This window comes from Sorex fumeus, unplaced genomic scaffold, assembly GCF_029834395.1.
Source record: "Sorex fumeus unplaced genomic scaffold, SorFum_2.1 ptg000053l, whole genome shotgun sequence".
Lineage (NCBI taxonomy): Eukaryota > Metazoa > Chordata > Mammalia > Eulipotyphla > Soricidae > Sorex > Sorex fumeus.
Window position 1 is genome coordinate 1,154,730 of NW_026606110.1, and position 21,208 is coordinate 1,175,937.

Consider the following 21,208-nt stretch of genomic DNA (forward strand, 5'->3'; position numbering starts at 1 on the left):
CGGGCCAGGTCTTATCCCGGGAACCAGGCATGGCCAGCCGGGCCGCCTTGCTGTGCCAATGCCTTCTGCCCGGCCCAGCGGAGACGGGGCATGGGGGAGGAAATCTCTCCTGCCATAGTGTCTGTAAAGAGAATGAAGTAAAATATCACCTGCAGCCCAGTTGTATTTTAGTCATTCTATTGCTTGGGTTTTGGGGTCACAACGGAGGGGGCTCGAGTCACCCCCAGCAATGCCCAGGGGACTGTGGTGCGGGGGAGCGGGGGCCTCCTGCGTCGGGTCCCGTGCTCAGCCCCTGCACCATCCCCTGACCAGTGGTCAGCAGTGGCTGGCCGTCTCTCACCTGTCTCCCAGGCCCCGAGCCGCTGCTCCCTCTTGCTGGGGGATCAGGGCATCCAGGAGGCACCCGACCTCGTTCTTGGGGTTCCTGCCCGGGGCTCCGGCTGTGCCCAGGCCACGGCCCTGGTTTTAGGAGGGCAAATGTCGATACACCCCCAGGAGAGATGGGCGGTCTCCACTGTGCGCTCCTGGGCGAGGGGCCCCTCAGAGGTGTTTGCTGGGCGGGAAGTGTGAGTGCAGCTGAGGGTGTGTGTGTGTGTGTGTGTGTGTGTGTGTGTGTGTGTGTGTGTGTGTTGGGGGCTGGGGGCTGTGGGCTGTGGTCCGTCCAGGCCCCTTGCAGGAAGGATCATGCACAGACACCTGTGTTGGACTTTTTGCCATCCTGATGGTCCAGAGAAAACTGGTTTTGAAAATTTCTGGGGTTTTTTTTTTTTTTTTTGGCCACATTCGGCGGTGCTCAGGGCTGAGTCCTTGCCCTTCACTCCGGGGACCCTATGTGATGCTGGGGAGCAAACCCAGGTTTGCTGCCTGCAAGGCAAGTTCCCGCCCCCCTGTGCTTGCTGGCACTGAGAACACTTTTTAAAATGGAATTTTTTTTAATCTCTCATTTTTTTTAATAAGTTTTATTGGATCACTGTAAGATACAGTTACAAACTTGTATGATTGCATTCCAGTCACACAATGCTCGAGCCCCAATCCCTTCACCAGTGCACATTTCCCACCACCGTTGTTCCCAGTGTCCCACCTGCCACCCCACTCCCTGCCTCTGTGGCAGGTACCATCCTTCTTACTCTCTGATTCTGGGCATCGTGGTTTGCAATACAGATAACTGAGAGGTCGTCGTGTTTGGTCCTTGGTCTACTTTCAGCACACATCTCCCATCCTGGGCGATCCCCCCAGTCCTCATTGACTTAGTGGTTCCTTCTCCATCCCAACTGCCTTTTCCCCAGCGCGTGGGACGGACCAGCTTCCAAACTGGAGTGATCCTCCTGGCCCTTATCGCCACTGTCCTTAGGTGTTAGTCTCATATTGTGCTGCGTGGTTGAAATGGAAGAGTCTTTGAAGACACTGGCAGAACTTGCACAGATGAAAGAATTCACTTCTAGCTCATTTTAGTCACTGTGATGTACAAAGCTGTTGGCAAGAATTTCTTTCTGTTATTGACTCACTGGGATAGACCCTTCATGTTGACGAGTGTTCAAGGCACATCATGTTCCATTCCAGTCCCACCACTAGCGTCCACACCCCCGCCCGTGACCCCAGTTCCCTCCTTCCTGAAGCCTGTCTCCTTGCTGGGCATTTTTGCTTGTTTGGGGCGACACCCTGCAGTGCCCAGGGCTGACTCCTGGCTCTGCACTCAGAAATCACTCCTGGTGATGGTCTGGGGACCATGTGGGATGTTGGGAATTGAACCCAGGTCAGCTGAGTGCAATACAAACACTTCATTTATTTTTTGGGTCACACCCGGTGATGCTCAGGGGTTCCTCCTGCCTCTGCACTCAGGAATCACTCCTGGCAGTTCTCAGGGGACCGCATGGGATGCTGGGGATGGAACCCGGGTTGGCTGAGAGCAAGGCAAGTGCCCTCCTTGCTGTGCTCTCGATCCGGCCCCAAGTCGAGCACTTTAACCCCTGTGTCGTCTCCTGCCGGCCTGTCTCCTCGATAGATAGACACAGTTTAAAGTCTAATCATTGTACTTTCTGTCTCCGCGCTGCAGCTGGAGTGGTTTCCATGTAATGGGCATCCCGCGCCCTTGCCCCGTGTCACCCCAGACCACCACTGCTGTCCCGTGCCTCCCTCTGTCCCCGCTCCCCTTCCTCTCCTTCGGGACTTTTCGTTTCTGTAACCCAGTGCTGGCCTTGACCCACCTTTGATGTCTCCCGGTCCCAGTAAGGAGTTCATTTCCTTTCAGACAGACAGACAGACAGACAGTTCATTTCCTTTCAGACAGACAGACAGACAGTTCATTTCCTTTCAGACAGACAGACAGTTCATTTCCTTTCAGACAGACAGACAGACAGTTCATTTCCTTTCAGACAGACAGACAGTTCATTTCCTTTCAGACAGACAGACAGTTCATTTCCTTTCAGACAGACAGACAGACAGTTCATTTCTTTTCAGACAGACAGACAGACAGTTCATTTCCTTTCAGACAGACAGACAGTTCATTTCCTTTCAGACAGACAGACAGACAGACACACACACACACACACACACACACAGAGGAATGGCCCCCAGCAGGGGGTGAGGGAGCAGTGAGCCAGCTTGGGTGTTGTGGGCCCGAGGCTGTTAGTCAGAGCTGAGCAGGTCATGGGCACTCTCTGGAGGCCAAGCCCGGGGTCTGAGCCTGCAGGTCTGTGGGGTCCCCACTGGTGTTTTCGGAAAACACCGCCGCACTGGGCATACTCGTGACCCGCCTTCGTCAGAAAAACGGGTGTGCGTCTGCTTGGCAAGGAAGGGCAAGCCCCTAGTGTTGGGGACCTGGGCTCTGGGCCCAGCTGGACTTGTCCACTGCAGGAGCTTCTGAGGCGGAGGAGTGTGGGCACCAGGTGATACGCAGCCCCTTTCCTCTGGTTGCAAGTTGGGTGGCTGTTCCCGGCAGGGGCAGGGGTACGCAGAGCCTCCCCAGGAGACTGAGGGCTGCTTAGTTCACCCCACCGGGGTGGCCCCCAGCCCAGGTCGCCCCCGTTTCCCCAGGAGGCCCTGTGTGAGCACCAGAAACCTGCCACATGGGACCTGCACAGAGTGGCCGGCACAGGGGCGGGGGTTGTGGAACACACGAGTGGGTTTGCAATGCGGCATCTCCCACAACGACTTACATTCATGTCCGTGGAAACAGTCATTTTTGCGGCGTGAGCACAGCCGGGAGGGCCCGGCCTGGCACACAGCTGACTCTGGTTCAGATCCCCGCGCCCCGCCAGGTGTGGGCCCTGAGCACTGCCGGCACGGCCTGAAAGAGAGATCTTTGTGTTTCAAGACGGAGTTGGGTCGCTGAGAAGCAGTGTCTGTAGAACCCGCTGGGACTCTTCCCCGGGGACTTGGGTGCTGGGCTGACGGACCCCAGTTCCCCCAGCCCCTTTCCTCCAGCTGTAAGTGGGTGGTGCCCCTGGGCTGCTCCCGGCCAGGGCAGGGGTACGCAGAGTCTCCCAGAAGACCGGGGGCTGCTCAGCTCACCCCACTGGGGCGGCCTCCAGCCCAGGTCATCCCCATTTTCCCACCTGGTGGCCACACTCCCCCGGACCCCACTTTGGGCCCGGAGCTAGGGAAGCTGGATCCTCACCAGGAGGAAAGTGAGGAAGGTCCCTGGAAGCCCTGACTGCCAGGTGAGGCCAGGCAGGATGTGAGGCTGGGACCACCCCACGGGGCTCCCGGACAAGTAGGGCCCCGCTTGCGTGGTCGTTCCCAGCCTCAGCTGCATGTGGCCCCCAGCAATGGCTCCCAGAGGAAGGGGTCCTGATGTGGGGTGGCCACCTGAGGCGTGGGGAGGCTGGGCAGGAGGACGAGCCCCCCCCACCCAGGCAGGAGGCCATTCGGGCGAGTGTTGGCTCCCGGGCTCCTTTCTGCCCAATGCATCCACACGGGGCATGTGGGGGGCTGCGGGGGCGGGGGCGGGGGCCGTGCTTTAGTAGGCCGGTCCGGGCTGGACTCAAACGTGGGCTGGTTCCTTTGGGTTGGGTATCCTGGGGCTAGCGCTGGCCTAGCCCCTGCAGCTGCTGAAGTGGACACTAGGTGGCGCCCAGACCACGGAGAAGCGGCCCCCAAACTGGGTCCAGCTGAGTGCAGTCCACTCCCCCGCTGGGCAGCCGAGACAGATCCTTTCCTTGGGGGCCACAGCCACCCGGGAAACGCTTTGGGGATTTTGATACAGACTTTGGGAGGGGCTGGAGCGATAGCACAGCGGGTAGGGCGTTTGCCTTGCACACAGCCGACCCGGGTTCGAGTCCCAGCATCCCAGATGGTCCCCTGAGCACCGCCAGGAGCAATTCCTGAGTGCATGAGCCAGGAGGAACCCCTGAGCATCGCCGGGTGTGACCCAAAAAGCAAAAAAAAAAAAGAGACTTTGGGGCCTCTAGAGAAGAAATACCTCATGTGGAGGGGTCAGAGCGGGAGGGCACTCACCTTGCAGGCAGTGAATTCAACGCCCGGGCCCCCCATAAGGTGCCCTGAGCGTCTCCAACTGAATGCCCCCCAATGAGGGGAGCTCGTGACGTCACTGAGGAGCACGGGTGAGCCCCCACCGTGCCCGTCTCCCCTTATTCTCACATCTGTGCTCCCTGTCCCGAGAGCTGAGGCCCCTCAGGCTGGGCAAACCTCGTCTTTCTCTGCTCGCCTTCTCTCGTTCCCGATCCCTTGGAGGACCTTGAATTATCTTTGGACAAGACATGATCTATTTTCCTTTTTTCAGGGGGTGGCAGTACACCCCGCGGTGCTCAGGGCTTTACTCCTGGCTCTCTGCACACAGGAGTCACTCTCGGCGGTGCTTGGGGAACCCCATGGGGTGCCTGAGATTGAACCTGGGTTGGCTGCATGCAAGACAAGCGCCCTCCCCGCTGGACTCTCTGGCCCCCTAATCTGTTCTCTAAACACGTCCCCTGACTCCACCCCGGGGCAGTTGCTGCTGGCTCTCACAGTGCCCTGAACGTCCACCCCTTGGCTGGTACCTCCTGCGAGGGTGAGCCTGGGAAAGTCCAGTGGAGACGGTGGACGGTGCTGTGGGTTTCGGGGGAGACAGGAACATCCCCTGGGCAGTGTCCCTGTGCAGGACACTAGCTGGCTCCGTCCTCCTGGCCAAGTCGCCCCAGGAAAGCCGTCTCGAATGTGCACCTGGGTATCCCAGCTCCTACTCAAGGCCTTAAAGTGCCCCCCTGGGTGGCAGAGATTGAGGACGAGGGCTTGCAACTGTCACGGCGATTCAGGAGCTAAGGAGTGCATGTGTGTGCATGGGTGTGTCTGCAGACACATGCATGTGTACGTGCATGTCCCTGTAAATGGTCTCGGTGGGGGCTGCGGGGTCTCAGGGTGGGCCTCCGGAATGGCTGTGCCTAGTTGGCATGGCCGTAGTTGGTCCTGGTTGGGGGGATCCCCGCCACTGCTGCCCCGTCCTCTCTCTGCCATCCGGTCCATTCGGCCACCCCTGCAGCGAGGTCCTAGGCAGCCGTGGCCAAGGCGGTTTCACTGGGTCACGTTTCCCAGCCCGTTTACGAGACCCCTCTCAGCCGTGCTCGCGGATTGCTCCTGCAGGTGTAAGCACTCTTTCCCGGGCTGACACTTCGTTTTTTTGTCCTTTGCTTGCTGGGGCTGAACTTAAACCCTGACCGCGGGCCGAGATGGTGCAGTTCCTAGAAGTGGCCGCGAGGGGGCGCCCCCGACACAGCGGCGCCGCGAGGTCCGGGAACCGCCACCCTGGAGGCGGCTCAGCCCAGCGACCCGGGGCCTGGTTGTTCCCTTGAAACCAAACTACGTTTGCGGACCCTGTAGCCCCACGCCAGGCCTCAGGGGCACGGGCGGCTCGGTCTGTTCCCAGTGTCTGTTCTCAGTGTCGCCCCCCCGGAGGCAGACCCCACACCAGCACCCTGCAAAGTGTGAGGCCGCTTCTCCCAGGCCTGGGCAAAAAGATCGAACATTGGCTCATCACCCGTTCCTGGTCCTTCCCTGGCTGGGCAGCCCCGGGAAAGCGGGCTCGGAGGCCCTGATGGCATCCCGAGACCAGAGAAGGTCTCCTGGCAAGGACCGGAGCTGCAGTGCAGCTGGGAGGGCGCTTGCCTTGCCCGCGGCCCACCTGGGTTGGATCCCTGGCCTCCCAGAGGGTCCCCTGAGCACTGCCAGGAGTAATTCCCGAGTGAGTGCAGAGCCAGGAGTTATGCGTGAGCAAATTCGGGTGTGGCCTGAAAACCAAAGGGGTGGAAAGTCTGTTGGCTGAGTGACACCCCTGCACGCCCCCACTCCCATCCTCTAAGGACTCTTCTCAGTCTTGCTGTCACAGCCACTGATTCACTCCGGGGACCCTCTGAGCCAAGCCACCTCCCAAAGCTGCTACTTCCAGACACTTGCACTCGCCTGCATTCTCGGGGGCGGGGGGTAGGAGTGAGTGCGAGGACTTTCAGGTGCTTTCCTTGCTCTGCGTGTGTGTGCGCGCGTGTGTGTGTGTGTGTGTGTGTGTGCGTGTGTGCATTTGTGTTTGTGTGTGTGTATGCGTGCGTGTGCATATATGTATGTGTATATGTGCGTGTGTGCACATACGTGTGTGTGTGTGTACACATAAGCCCGCTGGGGGCTCAGCCGAGTCACTGGTATCACAGCCTGTCCCTGTCTCGGAGCCCTGCCTGGTGACATCATCACCCAAGAGCAGCTGTGTTGCCTGCAGGTAGAAAGGGAAAGGGCAACGGAGCAGCGGAAGGAAGGCACGTTTGCGAACATGTGTGTTCCCGTGCACAGCTGCACAGAGGCACGGGTTCACACGGTGAGCCACACTCCCACCTCCTGCGAGGGCTAAGTATGGAATGGTAAAATGGTCTCTGGGCAGCCTGGCAGGGCGTCTACAGGCTGGAAACCTGCTTTGGGGCTTGGTGCAGGAGGACGCGGAGCCAAGGATCGACACAGACGGGTCATTTCCTCGCCTCTGCATCTGTGGGTTTCTGGGCCCACCTGGCGGTGCTCCGGAGCTGCTGTGGCTCTGGGCTCGGGGGTCGATCCTGGGGGCGATGTGGGACACTGGCGTGCCAGGGACAGCCCCACTCTGCTCCTCCCGGACCCCTGCCTTTCTTAAAGCATCTCCGCTCCCCACCCCACCACAGTTTAGCAAAGTCTTCTGCTGAGGACTGAAATGAAAGAGTTGTTTTTTGGGGGGCCAGGGAAGAACTGGAAGAGCAGCAGGCAGAAGCCAGGGTGACGCAGCGACAGTGACACTCTGTTTTTTTGAGGATAATAGAATCTTGGAGACAAACCGTTCTTGGGCGGTTCACAGAGACACAATCTTTGCAAAAGGAGCCGAGCCGGAGGAGTGGAGACAATTGTTTTATTCCTGAACTCTTTTGCATATATACAGAACGGGGAGGGGCAGGAGCCCGAGGACTTCCCCCCACCCCCCATTATGCGGCTGTGTGGGCGCTGCCGGCTGGCACGGGTAAGGAGGTTCCCCGTGACTTCTTCGGGAGATTACCCGACACCTGAGGTTCCAGAGACTGGGGGGACCGTGAGAATGAAAATGGCATCTGGGGCCATTCTAGCATTAAAAGGAGCTGCAGGCGTGAGCCAAGCTCCAGGGAGGGGGGGTACCGCTGCCCCCCTCCCCCCACCTCCCGCCTGCCCCCAGGGGGGACGTGCCTTTCCTTTACAGCAGCACTTCCATTTCCAGGCTGGACCGAACCCCTGGGAACTTGGCATTTTTTCCCAAACTCAACCCAGTTCCACCCTGAATGGCCACAGGGAGGGGGTCGGGGCGGCACTTGGGCACTTCTGGGGGTGGTTCTGGGCTCCACGTGCGGTTCCTAGTTCTGCCTGCAGGGGGCGCGCGAGAATCCGGTGCAAAACACATGTGTCTGTGTGTGAAGAGGCTGAGGCCACACGGGTGCGTGCACGTAAGTGTGTGTGTGTGTCCGCATGCTTAAGTCGGTAGGCACGGGAGCAGACGTGGATGTGTGCAGAAGCATGCGTGTGGGCGGATGCATGTACCCGGCTCTGTCTGGCTGTGTCCGTCCGTCTGTCCAGAAGGCACCAAGGAGCGGTGCCGGCTGAGCTGGAGCGAACCACTGGCCTCCTGGCTGGGCCTTGGTGTGGGTGGGCGGCGGCTGGGGAGGTGTGGGGGCCACGGAGGACAGAGGGTGGTCAGGCACCCCCTCCCTGACCTCCAGGGAACAGGTGGGGTTGCAAAGCCGCCGGGCGCAGGTTTCTTCCTCCTGGACCCCGGCAGGTGGGCCAGGAGGGAGGGGGCTGAGACCCAGTTCTGGGCCCACCTGTCCTCCCACATAGGGCTGTAGAGATCAGCGAGGCTCCTAGGGGGCGGCTGGGGAGGTCCCCCTGGCTTGGGGCCACTTCCTGACCCTCCCGCGGGGTTTCCAAGGCTCGTGGGGCTGTCAGTGTGGGTCGGTCATCCGTGACGGGGTCAGACTGCTGAGAATGGGCGTCACTGCATTTTTAATTGAGTGAGTGGGCCTATGGTCTGAGGTTTTCCCATCGGTCATCAGAGTCCACTGGCCAAAGGCTTTCAGGTTGGCCTCCCAGGAGCTCGGCTGGGATCGTGAACGGCACCCTGATATTCTCACAGATGGGTCCCCACGGGTTCCGTACCCACCAGGCCTCAAGTTGGGGAGGGGTGGAGCCCTCAGGGGAGGGTGCTCAGGCCGCTGCTATTGGGGTACCTGAAAGCCAGGCCGGGGACCCCCAAGCCGGGCAGGGAAGCAGCTGTGCGAAGGAGCGCGTCCTGGCAGGGGGGTGAGCCTGGGCTGGGGGACTCCGCTCCGCTCAGGGCCACTGGCCTGGGGAAGGCGGAGAGCTGGCTTTGGTCACTGGGCGGCACCGTGGACTCTGCAGGGGGTGAGCATGTTCTCGGAGCAGGGTGGGGTGGCAGCCCCTGGCCTACGCCTCCTTCTTCTCCCCTCTGTCGGGCAGCGTGCCGTAGGACGAGCCACTGGGCTCAGGCTGTATCTTGTCCAGCGTTTGTTTCCCTGCGAAGAAAACCCCAGAAAACCCCGCTGAGCCCCGCCAGAGCCCAGCCTGGTGCGCTGCTCCCTCTGTCTGGGCCTGCTGGGAGCAAAGGCTGAAAGAGCCGGCCCTCGAGAAGGGGGACGGACCCCCCACAGGGCCCCCCCCCGCCCCGTGGACCTGGACGGCTCGGTCCTGGGAGGGCCCCGCGCCCGCCACCCCCAAGCCCATGTCCCTCTGTCTTCCCCACATGGCCTCGCTCACAGAACACACGAGCTGGCCCTGCCAGAGACCCCTGAAGTTGTTCCCGACCTTCCATTTGGGGCTTTGTGAAAAGAAACAGTCAAAAATCCGAGCTGGGAGCCACCAAGACGCCCCATGGGCTGAGTCCCAACCTCGCCTGCACCTCTGCCGGTGGCCCCCAAGTAAAGCACGGCTCAGTGACAGGGAACACGCATGTGTGAGGCCCTGGGTCCAAGCCCGGGCACCACACACATGAACACGGAGAGACAGAGCAGACACGGGAGCTTTCTTCCGTCAGCACTGGAGTCACTTCTAACGCACACCCCTGGCCGCGGAGGCCGGTCCTGTGTGGGTGCTTGGGACTATGGAGACGGCGCCACTGGCAACAAAGCTGGGTTCCCGGGGCCCTACTTTCTGTGGCCCAGATGGGGGCCACGTTCCTGTGGCAGGATGAGGCTGGGTTCTCCGAGAACCGGGGTGGCGGCTGTAAGGAAACCGTCACCCCCATTTGGAAATGTGTGCTGGGGTCTCCCCAGATTTCGAGCAGTCAAGAAGGACTCCCGACTGGTCTCCCATCGCTGGGCGGCTTGTGTGGCCTTGGCTGGGCAGATGGTGCCTGCTGTGGCCCCGTGTGTGAGTGTGCGTGGGTGAGGGCAGGCTGCAGCCTGTGTCCTGGTGAGGGGGTCCATGTGGCTCTTGTCATCACAGGACCACTTCACTCTGGAACCTTCCATCCACGGGGGTCAGGGGTCTCTGCCGGACGCGATTCCCCCGACTTCTCCCCACCCTTTCCCAAGCAGGAAATCTGCAAAATGCCCCCAAACCCACACACCCACATCTCTCTCAGGCCTCCCCCTCGCCCCCCATGTGCTGGGTGCAAAGCTAACAAAACCTGGACCAACAATTACCCTGAAAATAGCACCTCTGGGCTCATCAGGAATCTCAGTTCTTCCTTCCTTCCTTCCTTCCTTCCTTCCTTCCTTCCTTCCTTCCTTCCTTCCTCTCTCTCTTTCTTTCCTTCCTTTCTCTTTCTCTCTCTCTTTCTCTCTCTCCTTCCTTCCTTCCTTCCTTCCTTCCTTCCTTCCTTCCTTCCTTCCTCTCTCTCTTTCCTTCCTTTCTCTTTCTCTCTCTCCCTTCCTTCCTTCCTTCCTTCCTTCCTCCCTCTTTCTTTCTTTCTTTCTTTCTTTCTCTCTCTTTCTTTCCTTCCTTCCTCTCTCCTCTTTCTTTCCTTCCTTTCTCTTTCTTTCTTTCTTTCTTTCTTTCTTTCTTTCTTTCTTTCTTTCTTTTTCTCCTTCCTTCCTTCCTTCCTTCCTTCCTTCCTTCCTTCCTTCCTTCCTCCCTCCTCTCTCTCTTTCCTTCCTTTCTCTTTCTCCTTCCTTCCTTCCTTCCATCCTTCCTTCCTTCCTTCCTTCCTCTCTCTTTTTCTTTCTTTCTTTTCCTTCCTTCCTTCCTTCCTTCCTTCCTTCCTTCCTTCCTCTTTCTTTCCTTCCCTTTCTTTCTTTCTTTCTTTCTTTCCTTCCTTTCTCTTTCTCCTTCCTTCCTTCCTTCCTTCCTTCCTCTCTCTCTTTTTCTTTCTTTCCTTTCCTTCCTTCCTTCCTTCCTTCCTTCCTTCCTTCCTTCCTCTCTCCTCTCTCTCTTTCTTTCCTTCCTTTCTCTTTCTTTCTTTCTTTCTTTCTTTCTTTCTTTCTTTTTCTTCCTTCCTTCCTTCCTTCCTTCCTTCCTTCCTCTCTCTTTCTTTTCTTTCTTTCCTTCCTTTCTCTTTCTTTCTTTCTTTCTTTCATTCTTTCTTTTCTTCCTTCCTCTCTCCTCTCTCTTTCTTTCCTTTCTTTCTCTCTTTCTCTCTCTTTCTTTCTTTCTTTCTTTCTTTTCTTTCCTTCCTTCCTTCCTCCCTCCCTCCCTCTCTCTTTCTTTCCCTCCCTCCCTTCCTTCCTTCCTTCCTTCCTTCCTTTCTCTTTCTTTCTTTCCTTCCTTCCTTCCTTCCTTCCTTTCTTTCTTTCTTTCTTTCTTTCTTTCTTTCTTTCTTTTCTTTCTTTCTCTCCTTCCTTCCTTCCTTCCTTCCTTCCTTCCTTCCTTCCTTCCTTCCTCCCTCCCTCCCTCCCTCCCTCCCTCCCTCCCTCTCTCTCTCTCTTTCTTTCTTTCTTTCTTTCTTTCTTTCTTTCTTTCTTTCTTTCAGGATGAAAGTCATAAATCTAATGCCCCGAAAAATGCCAACGATGGCATATTTCAAAAGGATAAGGCGTTTTAATGTTTGAAAATATAAGTGAAAGAATAAACCGTCCTTACCAGGAACATTTCCAAAATCAATGTAAGGCTGGGACAGATGTTCCTTTTCTCGGTTTCTGGTGACCAAAACCACGCCAAGGAATGACAGGAAACACCTAGAGGGCCGGGAGCGAGCGCTGAGACGCCGGATTAAGTGACCGAGTTCCACATGCTGCCTGGTGACATCAATCCCTTTGGGCGCGCGTGTCCTGTTTCTCATGGTCAGCTGCCTGAAACTTGTCGTGGCTGCCGTGGCCAAGAATAGCTGTCCCCAAAACCCAGGCATGGACCACTTCCACCCCCCCTCCAGCCCCTCACCATCTGGAGGCTGACTCTGGCTCCAAGGCCTCTGGGTAGAGCTGAGAGCTCATTTTCTGTCCAAGTGTGCCCAGACCCACTACAGACATGCAACACCAGCAAAAAATAATAGTAATAATAATAATAACAATAATAATCCCTGATTCTCTAATTTTCTAAGAAATCCAGTTGTCCTTGGCCAGAGGCGCGGGTATTGTTTCCAGACTCCAGAAGTCTCGGCCGCGCCCAGAGAGCTTACGAAATGGAATTTTCAAGATAGATGGTTTCCTGTGTGGACGAAGGGTCTGGGCTGGGGTTGGCTGTGCTGAGGGCCCGAGCGCAAGAGACAGCTAAGGGCCGGGGGCTGCCAGCTGGAGCCCAGGGAACCGCCTCCACATCAGGGATGTTCTGTCCAAGTTCTGCTTTGTGTTGGGAGGTGAGGCCGAAGGGACGCCTGCTCAGACTCAGGGGACCTGGGCACCCAGAGGCATGTTCTGAGACGGGACCCCCACCAGCTGCAGAGCCATGCTCTATCTGCTTGGCTTTGGTGGGGCTGGAAACCCCCTTTGTCTCAAAGCCCCTGACACACCTCCAGTACAAAGCCACCGCGCAAAGTCAAGGCCCAGGGCCCAGGGTGGGGATGAAGTTGAAAGGAATATTTCCTGTTTTGGAGTTGGCGGGGTGGGGGGGCACACCTAATGTTGCCCAAGGCTGCCCCTGGCTCTGTGCCCAGGACACAGTGTGTGAGGGGCCAGGGAGCAAGCCTGGGCCTCCTGCATGCACAGCCAGACGTTAGCGCCCATCTTGCCCTATTTCTGGTTTCTGAGCCTCAGGTGAAACGTCCCCAAATCCTCTATGAAAGGAACAGGATTTCACGGGCTGGAGAGGTGGCACAGGGCTAAGTCCTGGGCTTGCACGTGGTGGGCCCCGGTTCAATCTCCCTCCCACAGGGTCCCCTGAGCACTGCTCCAGCCTTCCACACCCCCAAACAAACCCCCAAAGATGGTTACTCACCCAAATAGGTATATGAATACAGTGAGGAAAGCAGCACCAAGGAACTCCTGATAAAATATGATCCCTGTAACAGATACAGAAAACCTGATTCACCAGGGGAAGAGTATTTGCAACAGCTGCATGCTGTTATTATTATTTTTTTCTTAATGACGAGAATGCTTTTATTTAGAAAATATGAGAGACACCCCCTTCCCCCATCCAGAGCGAAGAAGAAAGGGTGTCCTGGGGTGTGCGGGTGCCCATAGCAGGACATAGCCACAGTTTCCCTTCCCATGTAATTAGTTTCCAGGGGCCCAGGGATGTGGACGCCTGAGGACCGGGGTGTGTCCATTAGAGCCAGGCCCGCTGTAGGGCCTGGTCACCTCAGGGCACCACCCCTCCTGGTGGCATCAGCGTCAGCATAAAAAAAGTATTTTTATGCCACAGTCACGTGCCCCGTGATTCCAAAAGGAACCCAGTTATGCACACGCTAGGGTAGCATCATGACCCCGTCGACAGGGTCCACTTGACTTTTGCCAAGAGTGACTTCTCACTGGGCACCCACTGGACACACAGTCGGTCTGGCTCTAGTGTTATTTCCCAATTCTGGAGTCTTTAGCACAGCAGTCCCCCTGCGGCCGTCACTTCCGGGCAGTGCCCTCTGGTCTGGTTTATGTGCACACGCATCTATGTATAAATTCACCCACGCTGATAGCGCCCACCTGCCCACTCGGGCCCTGGGGCCACCCTCCACCCCGTGCGCTGCCCCTGAGTCATTCTCGTGGCCCCCTTTCTCTTCTTCTCACGACACCCTTCAGCTCCTTTCCTTCCCGGGGTCTCTGATTTCTCCTGGATCCAGAAACATTCCCAGAGCCGCTGATCCCCTAGACTCCACGGGCGCAGGGAAGGGGATGTGTGTTTCTGGTTGGCCTTCCGGCTGCCACTGTTCTCGGTGCTGCGGGCAAGGTGATGGGTCAAGAGGTGTCCCCCGAGCCTCCCCACCCGGAGGATAGGCTCTGTGGGGCACCCGCCCCGTATCACCGCACTCCGTTCCTCCTGCCCCCAACACGCCCTCTCCTCCCCACACTCTGCTCCCACTAGTTTGCTCTGTTTTGTTCACTCGCTCTCTGATCTGATGCTCTGAGTGAAACCTTAAGGCATCTGACTTAACTGTTTCACTCATTAGGCAGAGAACGTCCAGATCCACCCAGCACTGGGAATGAAAATACACATATATGTGGATGCTTATACATATATGTGTGTGTGTATGCACACAGGTATGTATAAATACACACACATATATAACCACTTCTCTTTTCTTGGCTTTTTGGGTCCCACCCGGTGATGCTCAGGGTGGGACTCCTGGCTCTGTCCTTAGGAATTACTCCTGGCAGTGCTTGGGGGACCATGTGGGATGCTGGGAATGGAACTCGGGTTGGCTGAGTGCAAGGCACGTGCCCTCCCCGCTGTGCTATTGCTCCGGCCCTTATAATCACACTTTAATGTGCCCATTGGTTCCTGGGCACTGACTTCATCTCTAGTTCTGTCTGCAATGGACTTGGGAGTGTCTCTCTCCTCTTCACATTTTTTTTTTTCTGTCTTCAGGTAAATGCCCAGAAGTGAGGCTGGCTCAGCCCTGCTGGTGATGGGGCACCATTTCCTGATCAGGCTGTTTTTCCATGACAGAAGCCTGGATGTACCCTCCTGCTGACAGGCATGTGGATTCCCTTGCTCACATCCTTCCTGGTACGTGTTTCCTGTCCTTCGGAGGAGGGGTACTTTCACAGGGGTGAGGTGATTGCTCACACCTGTTGCTGGCTGGGCTCACATTCCCCTGAGGTGAGAGGCAGGAAGCATCTTTCCACGTGTCTGTGGGGGCTCTGGGTGTCCTCTGGAGAGATGACTGTTCACATTCTTAGCGCCATTTGTTATTTTGGGTTGGGGGGCGACATCTGGTGGTGCTCTAGACTCACTCCTGACTATGCTTGGGGCCATCTGTGATGCTGGGGGTTGAACCTGGCTCCACCGTGTGCCAGACAAGCTCCTTGCCCCTCGTGCTCTCTCTCTCTCTGGTCCCTCTGTGCAGTTTTAAGTTGGAAGGTGTTTTGCTTTGTTGTTGTGGAGGTGTCTGAATTCTTGCTGACTAGGGTTCCCTCTGCACTCATTGAGCGTCTCTCTGCCCACTTGTCAGGCCAGCTGTCTCTGGGGACAGTCTTTGTGCAGAAGCTTTTAGATTCATCGCCCCATCTTGTACCTCTGTCATTGCTTCCCTGGCCATCAGAGGGATATGGACACAAAGACCACTAAGACTGACGGCAAGGAGCCGACCACTGATGTTCTCTTCAGTGTATCTGAGGCTTCGTTCAACTCTCAGCCTTATCTCTTCTTTGCGAGTCAAGCGAACAGCTTGTCAACTTGATCTTTCCAAAGAACCAGCTCTTGATTTTACTGATGATCTTTCAATGCCATTTTGATCTCTGTTTTATTCATTTCTGCTCTAATTTTTATTCCTCCCTTTTGCTGCGTTCTCTTTGTGTTCTTTCTTTTCTAGTGCCCTGGTGCGTAAGTTGAGGTGGTTTGAGCAATTTTTTTTGGGGGGGGGTGCTTCTTGGGTCGTACCTGGTAATGCTCAGGGGTTACTCTTGGCTCTGCACTCAGGAGGCAGTGCTTGGGGAATGAAATGGGATGCTGGGGATTGAACCCTGGTTGGCTGTGTGCAAGGCAAACACTCCCGCCCTTGGTTTGTGCATTTTTTTTGTTTGTTTCTTGAGGTGGCTAGAATCACTCATGCCTCTTTCATGCTGCTGCTACGGCACCCTATAGATTCTGGAAGGTCACAGCTTCAGTTCCATTCATCTCCAGGTATTTTAACATTTCTCCTTACTTCTTCATTGGTGTTGTAGTTGTTTAGAAGCACAATTTTTATCAATCACCATCAATCACAACCATCCTGTTATTCGTCGATTGCTTCGAGCAGGCCCCAGTAACGTCTCCTTCGTCCTAGCCCTTGGATTTTTTAAAAAAGTGCCATATTCAAGGCTCTTTCAGAGTTAGGAGAATGAGACCCTTCATTGTTACTGGTGTTTGGCATATTGGGTATGCCACAGAGAGTTTGCCAGACTCTGCCGTGTGGGCAGGTTACATTCAGTAGCCTGCCAGTTTGTCCAAAGTAGGAATGAGATAATAAGATGTCACGCGGCCGCAAATGCGGCCACGCGCTTCCGGAAGCAGGGTTTTCTAGTCTCTGAGTCTTGACCATTGATGGGATTACAGTCTCCTGTCCCCGTGCCTGTCTGTCCTCACCGGAACCCCTTGGAGGGGAGCAGGTTGAGTTTTCCTCCCCGTCCCGACCAGGGCTCCGGCAGCCGAAGACCTCCAGAACCAGCCGTGTAATCCCATCACAATTTTAAAAATTTTGTTATTGTTTGTTTTGGTCACACCCCACAGTGCTCAGGGATTACTCCCGGCTCTGCAATCAGAAATCATTCCTGGCAGTGCTTGGGGGACTGTATGGGGTGCTGGGGACTGGACCCAGTTGGCTGCGTGCAAGACAAATGCCCTACTCACCGCACTATCGCTCTGGCCCTGCACGGTTCCAATCTTGTTCCAATCTAGTAGTTCCATACTTACCATTTTTTCAACTTTCCTCTTCTGGCCGATCTCTAAGTTCATACCATTAGGATCAGAAAATATGCTCAGCATGAATTCAGCCTTTCTGCATTACTGGGACTTGTTTTGTGTCCCAACATATGGTCCTATGTCCAGGTCTAATGAATATTTGTCCAGTGAATGAACACCACTGAGCATTCTTCCATGTCAATACACATGTTCTTGTAATCATCTTAATACTTTCATGCTATTACAGGCTGTTGCACATGATACTCATTTCTATAAGGGAATTTAAAGTTGTTTACGTATATATTTTTGATTTCGTAAAGTAGCAATAAACTCTGTACATATCCTGTATTTTAGGATTTTTGTTTTTACTACAAGTGGAATTTAGGTTTTAGAGTAGAAACATTTTTCTCCTTAAATAAATTAGAGTGAAATACACACAACATTACAATTTGCCATCTTAACCGTTTTTAAGTTTACAGTTCAGTCATGTTTACCGATCTCCAGAACTTGCTAAAGCGAAACTCTATACTCATTAGACAACAATGCCAGTTCCTCCACCCCCAGTTCCTGGCAATCATCGTTTACTTTCCATTTTCTATTAGTTTGGCTCTCCGAGATGCCTCGTGTAAGTGGAACCATACAGTATTTGTTTTTGCGACTGGCTTATTTCATTTTTCATCATGCTCTCAGAGTTTATGCGTGCTGCTGCTCGCCTCAGAGCCTCCTTCCTTTCCTCAGGCTCAGGGTCTGAGCAGACCACCGCTCCTCATCCGCTCACCACGCCACAGAGACCCAAGGTGGACACTGTCTGTCCAGGTCCTTCCAGATGTGTTCCCAGGAGCGAGACTGCTGGAGCACCTGGGAGTTCAACCTTGGCGTGTTGGAGGACCCACTGCCAGGTTTCCGGGAGGGCTGTTCTGTGTCATGCCACCGGCAGCAGGGCATAACAGGGCTCCTGGTTTTCTCACATCCTCACCCCCACCTACACTTCCTTCCATCCCTCATCCCCAACCTACTTCCTTCTGCCCTCATCCCCACCCCCACTTCCTTCCGGCCCTTACTCCCATCCATACTTCCTTCCAGCCCTCAACCCCACCCCACTTCCTTCCGGCCCTCACCCCCACCTACACTTCCTTCCGGGTCTCATCCCCACCCACACTTCCTTCTGGCCCTCACCTCCACCCACACTTCCTTCCAGCCCTCACCCCCTTTCCTATTTTGTCTGGTTGTGAGAGGGCGTTTCCTGGTCCTGCAGTGCTCCCCTCCCCACCTCCCCGCATGGTTTGTGCCGGCGAACTTCCTTTCAGGTGTCTGTCTGGCCATGTACAGGTCTTCTTTGAAGAAAAGTCTTTGCAAGTCTCCCCAACCCCACAGTGGGTAGGGCGTTTGCCTTGCACACAGCCAACATGGCCGACCCGAGTTTGATTCCTCCGCCCCTCTCGGAGAGCCCGGCAAGCTACCGAGAGTATTCGATATGCCAGACACAGTAACAACAAAGTCTCCAATGGAGACGTTACTGGGCCCGCTCGAGCAAAATCACACCCCAGGGGGCACAGTGGCTAGTCCTGGATTGTTTGCTCAGAGCTTACCCCTGGAAGTCTTCCAGGGACCGTGAGGTGCTGGAGTCTGAACCCCAGCCTCCTGCATGCAAAGCAGGTGCTCTGTATTGCTTAGGGGGCATCTCTCTGACCCCCAAAACATAGTTATTTATTTATTTTTCTTGTTGTGTGGCCAGAAGTGCTCAGGTGCTATTCCTGTCGAGCCTCATTTTCACAGTTGTCATCAGGTTGTGTTTCTGGTTGTTGAAAAGCAGATCAAAGAGTGGAAATATCCATAGTGGTATTTTTTTTTTTTTGGTGAGAGGCCTCACTTAGCAGTTCTTATCAGATCATATAGGGTGCTGGGGATGGGACTGGGGTTGCCAGTGTGCAAAGCAAGAAGAGTGTCTGTCTGTCTGTCTGTCGTCTGTCTGTCGTCTGTCTGTTTTCAGGCCACCTTGGTTGTGGTCAGGGCTTACTCTGAGCTTAGGAATCACTCCCAGTGGGGTTCAGGACTCTATGGGGTGCTACAGATTCAAGCCAGGTGGCAGCACATCAGGCAAGTGCCTACCCACTGTACTATCTCTCCAGCCCCCTCAGAGTAGAACTTTTGTTTGGGGGCCAAACCTGATGGTGCTCAGGGCTTGCTCCTGGTTCTGTGCTCAGGGATCACTCCTGGTGGTGCTCAGGGGACCACACAGGGTGTCAGAGGTTGAATCTGGGTCAGGCACATAGAAGGCAAACACCCTACCCACTGAACTATCTCTCTGGCCCCAGGAATAGAAATATTTCCAAGGCTCTGGATAGAATTATGAAACTTGGTTCTAGGACAAGTGGTACGGTGAGACCCAACTCCATGAGTCCCTGCAAAAGTGGAGCCTAGTTAACACTTTTTTTTTAGTAAAAAGAACATCACCCAAACTCCCGACTCATCTAGCAGGCAAACACGGTATCTCACCAATGGGAAGTGCTTCTCTCTCATGGAGAAAAGAGGAGAAGCGAGGCAAAGGCTCTGCCTTTCCTCCCCTGAGCCCTGCTGCCTCCCTGTCCTCACTCCCAGGGCTGCTGTGCCTGACGCAGCGACTCAGTGTGTGGGCACCAGGTCCCAGGTGGTATGTGGGCACCGAGTCCCATTTTCTCCTCCCAGCCCTTTCTTCAGGGAGCTGGTTCATGCATGATTTCAGCTGGCTGATAAGAACAAGCAGGCTGGGGCTGGAGGGAGAGTACAGCAGGTAGGGGCTGGCCTCCCACTGGCTGACCCAAGTTCAGTCCCCCCGTAGCACTTCCTAGGGACCCCCCCCCCAGCCCTTAGCACTAAAGCTAGGAGTAAGTCCTGAGCACGGCTGGGTGTCACTCAAAAACAAACACCCAACACAACAGACCTACCAGGTTGATGTATGTCCTAAAACTGGGATTTTGTTTCTTTTTGATTATTTGACAATAATCGCAAGGCACACAAGTGTGCAATATTTTCTAGCTTTCTTTTTTGTCAAAGAATATCAATGCTGGGGCTGCAGTGATAGTACAGCGGGTAGGGTATTTGCCTTGCATGTGGCTGGCCTGGGTTCAATTCTCAGCATCCCTTAGGGTCCCCTGAGCACTGCCAGGAGTAATTCCTGAGTGCAAAGCCAATGCATCACCAGGTGTGACCCAAAAAGCAAAAAAAAAAAAAAAATTAAATAAATAAAAAAATAAAACAACCCCCCCCAAATTAATGCTAAATATATAGAAATTACATATGCTTTAAAAAATTGCCTACTGACAATTTGTTTTCAGAAAAATGAGAGTTGTACAGTCAGCAAGGCGATATAACCCTCAACTCCACCAACTGCATGGGAAGCAAATTCCAAGATAAGAAAAGGGCAGAGGCCGGAGCGATAACACAGCAGGTAGGGGGTTTGTCTTGCGTGCCGCTGACCCAGGTGCAAGCCCCCAGACTCCATAAGGTCCCCCAAAGCACTGCCAGGAGTAATTCCTGAGTGTAGAGCTAGGAGGAACCCCTGAGCATCACTGAATGTGACCCGAAAAGCAAAAAAAAAAAAATAATAATGGCAATGTCTCAAGCCAGCTGGTGACCCAGGGCAGGCCAGTGCCAAATTCAGAAAGGACGGGCACACTGAGTCAGCTGTAGCTGGGTTTGGACCAAGTTTCTAAACATGTTCTTTAAAAAAAAAACAACCCAAACATTGTTATTGTCTGCCGTATTTGTTAAGAAGTCCACAGAAATGGAAAGACCTGCAATAGCAGACAAGCAAAGGCCAGGACAGAAATGGCCAGCAGAGAAATGGCCCAATGCCACTAATCTCTAAAAGAACATGATACCCACAGAATCTTCCCTGGGAGATGGATTTGGGCTGAGAACTCTGGGGCCTTCTCAGAATGCAGTCAGGCAGATGCCCCTTCCTGCCTGGACACCCGGCAGCTCATGGCCACACTGATACCCTCTGACATAGAACAGCCCAGCTCCACAGCTGAATCTCATCAAGTTACCAAGCCACCAAATCGTTCCAGCTCTATAACTCCTGGACTGTGTGACCACATCTGTGGCCACACGACACCTCCAAGTTCCACAGAGCTGCCAACCCAGGATGCTCACAGCAAACCTGAGGGAAAGTTGCACTGATGCCCTCCCGGCTCTGTGAGCCTCAACAACTACACAGGAGGCGCCACGAGCACCACCAGCACAGCAGATCCTCAGACAGCGACTTTAGGAACATCCCTGTGAAATAGAGCAGTTATCACACTCTGGGGTGGCAAGTGAGGCAGGCGCCACAGTGAACTGGAAGACCTCTCTCGGCTAAGGCGCCCACACGAGCACCTAGGTGAGAAGGAGCCTCCTGCAGTTTCAGAAGTGCGTCGGAAATAGAACACCAACAAAGCACCTGTGCCAACGCGGGGTCCCGTCCCCACAGGTAGAGCGGCAGCAGGGGTGGGGGGAGGCGTAATTTTCCTTTTCATAGTGCTCTGGACTTGTATCTCAGCCTCCGTTACCTAATTCTTACGAGGGAAGCCTGGCTATCCCAACCACATGAGGTCAATAGTCCACTGGCCTATTCCAAGAAATAGTGCAACGGACAGCCAATAAAATACAGGAAGAAATGCGAACAGAAATGAGAAAGCTCCAAACAGAAGTGTCGCTCATAAAATATTTGGTGGATGAGATGAAAAACTCAGTGGGTGCCCTCAACAGTAGAATGACGGGGCTGGAGCGATAGCACAGCGGGTAGGGCATTTGCCTTGCACGCAGCCAACATGGCCGACACAGGTTCAATTCCCAGCAT

General features: G+C 54.9%; 1 protein-coding gene across 1 annotated transcript in view; it reads right to left on the bottom strand.

Moving 5' to 3' along the window:
* Positions 1-8,866: 8,866 nt before the first annotated feature.
* NIPAL2 (NIPA like domain containing 2) overlaps positions 8,867-21,208 on the bottom strand; it is a 74,658-nt gene continuing 62,316 nt past the window's right edge. Inside the window, exons 9-11 of the mRNA XM_056124939.1 lie at positions 12,793-12,856; positions 11,503-11,597; positions 8,867-8,999 (exon numbers count right to left, since the gene is read on the bottom strand). Of these exons, the coding sequence (XP_055980914.1) occupies positions 8,911-8,999; positions 11,503-11,597; positions 12,793-12,856 (248 nt within the window). The 3' untranslated portion in view covers positions 8,867-8,910. The remainder of the gene's footprint in view (positions 9,000-11,502; positions 11,598-12,792; positions 12,857-21,208) is intronic.